Here is a 12,324-nt window from a genome sequence, read left to right on the forward strand (position 1 = left end):
GTTGTTTCTCTCTTTCTCTCTCTCTCTCTCTTTTACACATGATCAACTTAAAATTACACAAAATGTGTTAAAATAGCCATAACACAAAAAATGTGTTATTAATTAACACATCCTTTTTGAGAGTGTACATAAACACAAATGTTTGTTGGCTCAGTAAGTTGGAGTGTATCCTCAGACACATCAACAAATGAATAGGTGTAATAATTAAACATAACATACGACACAATCTACAAACTATTGTGCCTAAATTAACAGTAGCCTGAATACCGGCTGAACTTCATCACACTTTGAAGCATGTCTTATTCTGACACAGTCAATATTTTCAGTGGCGCTTTAACACGAAACAGGAAACTCATTAATATTCATGTAAGCTCCGCCCAGCGTCTCCGACACTGAATATTTCAGAACACCGGCGCTAGCTATAGGCAGAGCAGATGGTTGTCAAGGGCCTCGGGCCTCGGGGAGGGGCCTCCATAACTGTAACATCCCCTATAGGCCAGTCCACCAGTCAAGACCGGCAGGAATACTAGTCTAGTTGTTCATTGGATATTGTAGAACTGTCACTCATCTGCAATTAAACCAGTTAATGTTACAGTTTCAAAGCATCTTTCAGGTGCTGCGAAGTGTGAACTATGTGAAAGGCTAATCAGGCACGCAAAGAAGTATAGCTCCTAATGCAGGTGTGTGAGTTGTTGGCATATATTTGGAGTGATTGCAATATATTTTAAATATAAACTTGTTCTGTCCATCAGCGTAATGGAATCGATCACTGAGTGCTTTATTATGAGTTTAAAGGAGCGCGTGCAATGAATGACATGCCTACAAAAGTAAAAGCAGAGAAGTTTGTATTCAACACAAATTCAAAGTAAACACACTAGAACATCTTTTAATGGTTCAAATAAAGGATCTGCGGTGTATCGGCTGATGATTAGGATTACAGTGCTTTCAGTTTCAACTAAATCACTTGTTCTGCTTCGCAGCGATCATGTCGTTCTGTTCCACTTGATCTGTGTAGGCCTATATAGCTGTATGTCACATTTAGGGTAACAATGCAATACATAATATCATATTATTGATATGAATAATATGACAGTATCTGTCAATATTGATTAAATGGGAGCCCATGCCCAGCTATAGGAAATAAATAATAAAAGCACTTACTGAAGTGGTATTCTGGAACTGTGATTAAATTAAATACAACAGCATAATAATAATAATAATAACATCTTCATCAAACAAAAAAGAGATTACCTTAGATAAAGTTTGATGAATATGTACATACAGTACCGGTCAAAAGTTTGGAGCCATTACTATTGTTAATGTTTTTGAGAGAAATTTCTTCTGCTCATCAAGCCTGCATTTATTTGATCAAAAACTGTAATATTCAGCAAGGATGTGTTAAATAGATAAAGTGATAGTAAAGACTTGTATTGTTATAAAAGATTTATATTTCAATTTTTTAATAATCAAAAAATCCTGAAAAAACGTATCACAGATTATAAAATAAGCATTAAGCACTGTTTCTAACATGGATAATAAATCAGCATATTAGAATGAAAAATCAGTTTTGCATCACAGAAATATATGTTAAAGTATAGTAAAATAGACAATCATTATTTTAAATTGTAAAAATATTTCACAATATTATTTTTTTCTTCTATATTTTTGATCAAATAGGCTAAATCCAGGCTTGATGAGCATAAGAGATTTCTTTCAAAAACATTTAAAATAGCAATTTTCCACATTTTTGTACTGTATAAGTATAAATATACAACATTTAAAGTTAAATAAAAAGGTTAGGAATCATATTTGTTTCGGGGCCTCCACATGATTTTTGCCTAGGGCCTCCTAATGTCTAGAGCCGGCCCTGAGTGCATTGCACTAGTAGCCCTGTCCTCTGTTTGTCCAGGACTTCATGCTCAGAATGACATCATTTCATGTCATCTGTCAGCATACTCAAATGGAAACTGTTTATAAACTTTATTTCATTGTAAACATACTTAGTTTTTACAACCGTTAAACATAAAAAAAAAAAAAAAAGTTACTAATTTATTGGGATAGTTAATTGGGCCTGTCACTTATTCTGTTTGTGGTAATTGTGTATTAGAAATGCTTAGAAACGAGAGCCCCATACAGCCCTGCCACATGTGTGAGAGAATACAGTCTCAGAGAGCACAGTGGGTGGAGAGGCATGTTATGCATATAGTTTTTCATACTCAATTATTCTGAGTTCTGTGACCTGTGAAATATGTATGAGAGCACACACACACACACACACGCTGGAGTCTGTGAATGGTGTCGCGCACATATGGCAGCACTTGAGCTTGTCTTGCTCTGCCGTATGCTGTGGATCACAGGACTCAGGCTGGATCTGCGTGACTAATTGGAAAGATAAAGGAACATGAGGACCAGATGAAAGTTCAATAACTCACTTACACACAGACTGCTATGCTCTACTTACAATACAACCACACACTCTCAAAGCTGTCCTTTGACGATGTTAAAACATGTTTTAAGCCAAGCTTGAGAAGCTTTTAGAATCAAATAAACCCCAGAGGTTCTGTTTGACAGATGAACCTGGAAAGATACACACATGCTTGACTGTGTGAGTAAGCTCATCTCATTACACTTTATATCAGGATAATTATATTTTACACTGTAAAAAGTGATAAGTTGACTTAACTTAAAAAAATTGAGGAAACCCATGCCTTAAAATGATCAAGTAAATAATAATTTAAAAAATTAAGTTAAGTGAATTGTAAGGTTCAAATAACTTATTTTTAAGTCAGCTTATCACTTTTTACAGTGTATATATCTTAACTCAAACATCACCCAAACCTGCATAAAGCATCAGATTTAAATAGAAAAACATGATCTGGCCAATTCATGAGCCATTTAATGAGTTCCAGTACACTGGTCTGTGTTCAACAGGTTTCAGTATATTAGTGAAACTCACAAGTTTAGTCAAACCTGTACACACACACACACGCGCACACACACACACACACATATACACACACACACGCACACACACACAGACAGACAGACACACACGCACACACAGACGCACACACAGACGCACACACAGACAGACACACAGACAGACAGACACACACACACACACACACACACACACATACACACACACACACGCACACACACACACACACACACACACACACACAATAAAATCAGAAGCAGTTGTGATATCTGTGTTACAGCTGATTTGCAGTCATTTCTTGACAGTCGATCGTCTCTGTGACTGCTGTGCTTTTGCTGTACATTGAACATAACATTGAAATGGCAGTTTTACCATCAACTATATGCACTTCACAGGTGCTTGATTATTATCCATTATTGAAGAGCACAATTAAACCATGTGAAGCCCAAACAGAGAATATGTACGAATGATCCTTGACACCGCAAACAAATATCATGCAGTTTTCTTGTGGAGGATTTCTTTTTTTTGTTGTTGTTGGTGCTCATTAACAATATTACTTTTACTTTACTTTTACTTTTAGTCATTTAGCAGACGCTTTTATCCAAAGCGACTTACACAGAAAAAGTAAGTAAAACTAAAAGTTAATAACAATTTGCAATAAAATAACAAAGTTAACAATATTATAAGTATGCTGTTCTAATATAGCTAACAGTATTCTTTAAACTAACTCATCATAAATAGATCTGACCCTGGAGCACTAAAGCAGTCATCAGTAACACAGGTATATTTGTAGCAATAGCCAAAATTATACATTTCTCTTTTATGCCAAAAATCATTAGGATATTAAGATCATGTTCCATGAAGATATTTAGTCAATTTCCTACTGTAAATATATCAAAACTTCATTTTTGATTAGTAATATGCATTGCTAAGAACTTCATTTGAACAACTTTAAAGGAGATTTTCTCAATATTTAGATTTTTTTGCTCCCTCAGATTCCAGATTTTCTAATAGTTGTATCTCAGACAAATATTGTCCGATCCTAACAAACCATACATCAATGGAAAGATTATTTATTCAGATGATGTATAAATCTCTTTTTTTTTTAAATGACTTGTTTTGTGGTCCAGGGTCGCATATGATAATCAATTTAGTAGCCTGTTTCAACACTGTGTCATGCTGTTTCCCCGCTTTTTAGAATCAATTATATAGCGAGCAAAAGCCTTTCTGGAGCCCATAAACACTCTGTCATCCAGCTTCATGAGAGCGTCACCGCCCATCCAAACTCACTTCAGAGGAAGGACTTTTCAAACGGACTCAAGTTCTGATGAACACAGGCGCGTCGCGGTGAATTCTCTAAAGTAGCAGTAAAGTACCTAACATTTGCAACATATATTTTTCAGCTGATTAGCACACGTTACACGGCGAGGCAGCGGGTGTTTCCAGAGAGACGCGGATTTCTATAAGGAAGCGGAGGCTCGTCGTCACGTCATTCGTCAGGAAACGGTATTTCCTCCCGGTGAGCTGCGCTCTTTTCCGCTGGCTCAATGCGCCTCTCCGTCCAGAACCCGCGGAAGCCAGCCAGAAGGAAAAATGTCTCCTTCTCCAGCGGACAGACGCTCTCTGCGGCTCTTAGCGGCGGCTTTCGCCGTGTTCCTAACGGCTCTCCAAGCGCGCACGGCCAGCGCACTCCAGATCCAACAGGCGTTCGCATCTCCCAGCCGCACCAATAACTTCGTGGTGGACTCGGTGTCGCGGCGCGTTTACCTGGCCGCGGTCAACAGCCTGTACCAGCTGGACGCCACGCTCGCCAGGGAGGTGGAGACGCGCACGGGACCGGTGCTGGACAACCCGCTGTGCCACGCGCCGCAGCTGCCGCAGGCGACGTGCGAGTACCAGAAGACGCTCACCGACAACCACAACAAGCTGCTTGCGCTGGACCGCGCGCAGGGCGTGCTGCTGGCCTGCGGATCGGTGTTCCAGGGCTTCTGCGAGCTGCGCAGCATGGACAACGTGTCCCGGGTGGCCGTCCGGTTTCCGCAGGACGGCGCCACCGTGTTCCCCAGCATGCTCAACATCGCGGCCAACCACGAGAACGCGAGCACCGTGGGGCTCGTCTTCCGGAGTCACGGCGGCGCGGCGCGGCTGCTGGTGGCAGCGACCTACACGGGCGTGGGGAGCGAGTATTTCCCCAAGAATCACAGCAAAGAGGATCTGCGCTTCGAGAATACGCCCGAGATCGCCATCCGCTCGCTGGACACCGCGAACCTCGGCCGGCTCTTCACCTACGACATCAACCCCTCCGAGGACAACGTGTTTAAGATTAAGCAGGAGGTCAAGCAGAAGAACAAGCTCAGCTTTGTGCGCGCCTTCGTGCACAAGAGCTACTCGTACATCGCCATCAACAACGACGCGAACGCGGGTGTGAAGGAGAGCCAGCCCAACAGCATCCTGGCGCGCATCTGTCTGGACACGGACGCGCCGCGCAGGTCCGCGGAGAGCCGCAAGCTCACCGAGTCCTACATCCAGATGGGCCTCCAGTGCGGCTCCAGCGGGAACATCTACAGCCACCTGCTCTCCATCTACCCCGCGGACATCAGTAGCAGCGGCGGTGCGGAGCCCCATCTGTTCGGGGTGTTCGCCCAGGCTGGCGGCCGGGCGGCCGTGTGCGCCTTCCGCGTGCTGGAGGTGGAGGAGAGGATCCGTCAAGGCCGCCGCAACTGCTCCAGCGGGCCCAACAGCAACGTACAGGTGCTGGACAGCGTCATCCAGGGCTCCGGGGCCGAGTGCGAGCACAAAGGGGCCATCAAGGTGAGAGAGCGCGCTACAGGAGCCTCCGAGACTCAGTTATGATAACACGAAGATTAACGCCTGAGCACTGCGTCTGCTCTGAAAACACGCCGAAGTCACCGATTATGCTTGAATGCACATGAGCATAATTACGAGTATAATTTACGTGGAATATTTGCGCTTTTAAAAATTAATTGCAGAACCACTTCAAATTGTAAAAAAACAAACAAAAAAAAAACTGTAAGACTAAAAAGGGGACTAGAAATCGCGGCCAGTTCCAGCACATTAATTAAACCTTCATTTCTTATGGATTTGAACGTAAATGTCTTGACTGAATGGCCTTTAAATATCAAGGGTCAGTCAAAAAGTTCCTAAACTTAATAACTGCCCCAAAGGCCGTCAGGGACATCATGTGTTTCATTTGCCTCGCGTAATCGATATGATCAAGTTATTACCCGATCTCATGAATGTGCGTTTCAATGGCACGAATTTCTGATTCTATTTAGCGTACGCAGAAACGGACTTTGGCGTGCATATGATACGCAGCTGGTAGGTGTAGGGGTGGGGGGTAGGTGCGTATTATATGCACGCCAAAGTCCGTTTCTGCGTATAAATAGCACGTCAAATAAAAAATGATAATTCGTGCTGCTGATACGCATTTTCATGAGACCAGGCTTACGCTCAGACTGTAGTGTGGGGTTTTCTGAAACCCCTTCTGGAAAATGCAACTAAAACCAACTTCTGCACATTTTTATCTGGGTTATAAAACTAATTCTACAAAATTATAGTCGTATTTAAATCGCAGCCAGCATTTTTTTCTGTTAACTTTAAAACACTGTCTACATTTATCAAGTAAAACACAATTATTTTACATTTAGGAGGATATCGTAATAAGCTTAAAAGCTTTCATTTGTGCTTCATCTCAAATTTAGTTTAGTTCATCCTGTTTAACATGTTGAACTAATGAGTTATGAATGATCACTAATAGAGTAAAACAGAGCTGCCAGAGTTAAATGTGCTGAGACACTGATATTACACATTAATGTGAATGATTTCTGAAGTGGATGATGTGTAGAGCTGAACCGAAAGCTTTGTCCTGAATGTCTTTGTGTTTTTTGTTATTTAGTTAGTTCACTAGTGAGTGTGATTGTATTACAGCCTGATGATATACTGTGAACTCAAGACTGCGGTTAAGATCAACATATTCCAGCTAGTTTTAAATGTATGGCTGGCTGATACTGTACATGCACATCTGAGGTGAATTTCATGTAATATGAAAAATCTTTATTATTTTCAGCAAACGGCCATGAAGCAGATTCTGGAGCAGCTCGTTTCTGAAAACATGCTGTTTTTATTATGTGAATATGAAGTTTTATAAGAAGCACATGCACGTCTGGTGTTTATTCAGTGTAGCTGTTGTGCTGTTGTCTTTGTTCTCGTGCAGCTCTTTTTACGTTACTCAGTCTTTCTCATAAGGCCACGCTCAGGCCTCCTCGAGCCCTGCTTTGATTGGAGTCTAACACCATCACAGCACGACTGGGTTTGGGTTATGAGCAGCGTAACACTGCTCTGCTCAGTGTGTCTGATAGATTGCAGTCTGCAGGAGCGCAGGAGGTCACGGCGCTCAGGGGGAGAAACTCGTGAGAAAACTCCTCCGCCGAATTCTTTCTCTCCCCCGCTTGAGTTCCCGTCACCCTGCCATGAACCTCTCGCTCTGCTCAGAAAAACACACGTGTGAACGCGACTTTAATGAAGAACCCGTCGGATTCAACAATAGCTTCATCAGCGTGTTAGAGGTTAAAGACAGCTGCATTCTTCATCGGTTCTGATCATTCTCAGCATAATTGCTTGTTAGTGGGGTTAGATGTGGCAGGCACTGCTGTTGTTCATTTTTAGGGTTATGGATCTGAATAACCCCTGACCCTCAGTAATCAGACCCTTGCTACAGGCGGTTTCTGTGCAGTGCTGTTACTGTCTAAGCCACTTACAAAGCGTAGTGAACGGGTACGAACATCATGAAGAGCCATAGACATGAGGATACCACAGTTAATGTCACTCACTTCTGTGCATTCTGTGTTCCAGCTTCAGGAGGAGCAGCTGAACTGTGGGGCCGCTCACCTGCAGCACCCGCTGGCCCTGAGGAGGCCCCTGAGGGCCCGACCCATCTACGAGGCACCGGGCCTCAGCTCTATTGCCGTGGACAACGTCCACAACCGCACCGTCGTGTTCCTGGGGACCAGCAGGGGCCGGCTGCGAAAGGTGAGGCACACATGCATAATCAGTGTTATACCAAACACCAGAAATGTGTGAAGCTACACACTCAGCCGGGTCGTGGGAACATTAGGCAGTGATTTCAATGTCAAAAGTCAAAGTTTATTTATAAAGCACTTTTAAAAAACAACAAGCATTTGCCAAAGTGCTGTACAAGTGCACTCAGTGTAAACGCATAAAAACAAACATAAGACGTAAGACCAAACCCTTGTGTCAGGCTCAGCTCTACAGGAACACATTGAATCACAGTCTCTGTTCAACCACAATAAATACCTCTCGTTTCTTGCACAAAACTATCATAGACTGTGACCTACTGATGAAAAACAGTAAGAATGATTGCAGCCGGTGATTGAGAGGCTATCAGGAGTGGTCTGAAGTCTGTTGTTGAAGTCAGGGAATGTTTGATGTGCTTGGTAAAGTTGACATGAAACAGAAGTTGTGATCATCTTTTCTTCGCTGTTGTGATGGATATCTGAGTGAAATGGCTTGATTTTCTCCATTGGGATTGGATTGGATGGTTGTGGTTTGCTAATTGCTGTGATCTCCTGTGAGTGATAGGCTGCTGGAGGAATTATTGTTCAGTTATTGTGGATTATTGTCACATGTGACCCTGCAGCACAAAAGCAGTCATGAGTAGCACAGGTATATTTGTAGCAATAGACAACAATACATTGTATGAGTCACAATTATACATTTCTCTTTTATGACAAAAATCATTAGGATATTAAGATCATGTTCCATGAAGATATTTAGTAAATGTCCTACTGTAAATATATCAAAACTTAATTTTTGATTAGTAATATGCATTGCTAAGAACTTCATTTGAACAACTTTAAAGGAGATTTTCTCAATATTTAGATTTTTTTGCTCCCTCAGATTCCAGATTTTCAAATAGTTGTATCTCAGCCAGATATTGTCCTATCATAACAAACCATACATCAATGGAAAGATTATTTATTCAACTTTCAGATTATGTATCAATCTCAGTTTCCAGAAATGTACCCTTCTGACTGGTTTTGTGCTCCAGGGAGGGGAAGTTAATGTTTTGATTCAAGATTATAAAGACACGTTAATTTAAAACACACACACACACACACACACACACACACACACACACACACACACACACACACACACACACACACAAAGATGTGCATGGATAAATCAATATTCCTTTTAAAAATGAAAGTTTTACATTTTGATTTCATTGGGGACTTTAAGTCTGGCATCACACGTCACCATTTCTGAGTCCAAATGCTGTACGAGATCCTAAAAGCAAACAACAGACAGTGCTAAATAATATACACTCAACGCCAACAGATATTAAAGCTAACACAAATACCTGAATAAAAATGTAATAAACTTTCTAAATAACGGTGTGGATGATTAGTCAACTAGTCTACCATACTGACGCATCCCTAATATAACAGTACACCATATGAAGTCTCTTAAAGATGTGTGTTTCATAACTGCAATGCTGTGATGAGAGGATCTGCTGTGAAAACACACAGCATCCATGTTACAGCACATAGAAACACACCGCTTCAAATATTTGATCATATGCTCTTATGATCAGGGTGTTTGCCCTGAACACAAACCCTGTGTAAAGCATTCCTGGTGGTTCAGGCCACATGTCCTGCTGCTGTCTGTCTTCTTTTGTCTGTGTGTGTCTGTGTGTGTGTGTGTGTGTGTGTGTGTGTGTGTTTGTTGTGCTTCTTTAAACAGAGGGTCAGTTGTAAAGGGCTTCCAGCCGTATGAGATGAGCTCTGTTATCATGAGCCTCTTTCCCACTACAGGAACTAGTGTCCTCTCAGCGTCTGTTTACATGAAGCGCTCAGGTTTTGTGCTACTTAAAACTTGTTCTACTTTTGTGGTCTAGGGTCACATATATCAGAGCGCCCTGATATTAGAAGATGCCTAACTACACTGTAAAAAGTGATAAGTTGACTTAACTTAAAAAAATTGAGGAAACCCCTTGCCTTAAAATTATCAAGTAAATAATAATTAAAAAAATTATGTGAATTGCCAGGTTCACTTAACTTATTTTTTTTAAATTATTATTTACTTGATAATTTTAAGGCAAGGGGTTTCCTCAATTTTTTTAAGTTAAGTCAACTTATCACTTTTTACAGTGTATAGAGATATATATATAAGTACACATGAGTCAGTCAACAGAAATCATCTTTCTAGAGTCAGTTCTAAAATCAATGGATATTACACACTTTCTGTTTCCTGGAACTTTTTTGTGCAATTTAAGTAAATGTTCTGTTAAAGAAGTGTTTGTGTATATTCATCGTTTTTGTTTTAATCTCATCTGTCACTTCAGATAAAAGTATCTATGAAACGCATGAATGTAAGTGGCTTATTGCCATTATATCAGCCGTAGTCAGCTGCTCTTCAGATGGAGTGTGAGCATCAGTCTTTTAAAAAAGCCAGAAACCTAAACACACGTTTGCTTTTCAGCCATGAGGACTGTCCATTGACTGCTACTGTTTGTACGTATGATATTTAGTCCTGTCCTTTGCCTTTCTGCTTTTTAATGTTGTCAGTACATTAAAAAGCATTACATTTTTAATGTAAAGCATTATTTAGTGTGTTTATGGCTGCTGAATTCAGTCAGGGACGTTTGCTCCTCACACTGTAGGAGAAACATGAGCCACACAGTTACTCACTCTGGCTAAAGATTATTCATGTGCACACGGCCTTAGAAAACATCTGCGAGACTCAAACGTCTGAACAAAGGAGCTGTAATTAGGGCCAGATTCCAGGAAGGTGTGTCAGTTGCTCAGATCCTGCTCTTTGAGAGTGTTTCATTCACATAGATAAGGAGGATCTGGCTGCGGGGGTCTCGTGTGAAGAGCTCAGAAAAGGCTTTTTGTTTCCCTGCCAAAACACAGGGACGATGTCTGCTCACAAATGTGTGTTTGTGTGTGTGTGTGTGTGTGTGTTTGAGAGAGTGTAAACTAACACACCTACACCCAATCTACACAGCACTACTGATGGTGAGGCAGTGATAACGTTATTTATGGTGGTATAAACCATATATTATGGTGGTTTATACAGTTTATAGTTTTATATTGTATTGTTAATGATATATTGTTATTGGTACACTGTTGTTACACCATGTAATGTCACGGTACAGTAATATCATGGTGCGTTCTGGTAGTTTTACATGTTTATTTAGTGTTTATTTGTATAATGACACAGGTATGACACGGGTATTAAAAGGTGAGGGTGACTTTTCAGGACATTTCCCCATGTCCCCACTTTTCAAAACGCTTATAAATCATACAGAGTGAGTTTCTGGGGGGAAAGTAGAAATGAACAGTCTCCTGTGAGGGCCAAGTTTAGGTGTAGGGAAATAGCACATACAGTTTGTACAGTATAAAAACCATTACACCTATGAGATGTCCCCACTTTTCACAAAAACAAACGTGTGTGTGTGTGTGTGTTTGTGTGTGTGTGTGTGTGTCTGGGTGTGTGCGTGCGTGTGTGTGCACTTGTGCATGTGAGTGAGTGAGTGAGTGTGCGTGCGTGCGTGAGTGCGTGTGTGTGTCGTGTGGGTGGTTCGATGCTGCGGCTGATGGTTTCAGGAGTGTGTAATGTGATTTGGGACGGTGAGATAAGCTTATTTAGAGATCTGTGTTAGTAGCGTCTAATTCAGTTAGAGCTCAACCTCTGCTTACCCGTCTGTCTTTCTTTCGTTCTGTCTGTCTGTTAATCTGTTCATATATACAGTTCTAGCACTCACATTCATGTTTGTAGCAGCTGCACTGTACAGAATAAAGTAAGCTTTGTTTTAACTTCCACTGGCCTTTTAGTAAGGACACACACACACACAGTGTGTTAGGCTAAATCCACATTATTCTGGATTCATATCTTCTGAAATGAGACCAATATTTTTTTTAATCAAATGTAAATTTACGTTCCAGTCAGTTTAAAGCCAAGTATGAATCTTAGTGTTTTTAAGCATTTTAGTTTTATTACAGTATAATAGTTCAAGGCAGTAACAATTTAAACGCTTTATTTGTGGACTTATTTTCAGCAGATGTTTTTTTAATAATGAACTTTGAACTATTTTTGAATATTTCTGATCATCAGTTATGAAAGCTCTGTAAATATTGGAGATTTACCTTAAATTTCAGCAAGCTGATTACTCACTAACTCCCACAGATCATGTTTTCAGGTCTTTTCGAATCTTATTTTGACGTAACAAAGTGGTTATATCTAAGTGTGCGAGTTGTTTACTAACTTTTTAAAGTCAGTCTTCACATGAACACAAGAGGCTTGATTTAGCTGATCATAACCAGTCAAATCCAATC

The 12,324-nt window shown here is 40.9% G+C and overlaps 1 protein-coding gene across 1 annotated transcript in view; it reads left to right on the top strand.

Annotated features, from left to right (window-relative positions):
* Window positions 1–4,229: 4,229 nt before the first annotated feature.
* The window catches only part of LOC306848229 (plexin-D1-like), a 64,764-nt gene continuing 56,669 nt past the window's right edge, over window positions 4,230–12,324 (top strand). Inside the window, exons 1-2 of the mRNA XM_079382646.1 lie at window positions 4,230–5,752; window positions 7,814–7,990. Coding sequence (XP_079238772.1) covers window positions 4,535–5,752; window positions 7,814–7,990 — 1,395 coding nt within the window. The 5' untranslated portion in view covers window positions 4,230–4,534. The remainder of the gene's footprint in view (window positions 5,753–7,813; window positions 7,991–12,324) is intronic.

Source organism: Barbus barbus, assembly GCF_936440315.1.
Source record: "Barbus barbus genome assembly, chromosome: 28".
NCBI classification, from domain to species: Eukaryota; Metazoa; Chordata; class Actinopteri; order Cypriniformes; family Cyprinidae; genus Barbus; species Barbus barbus.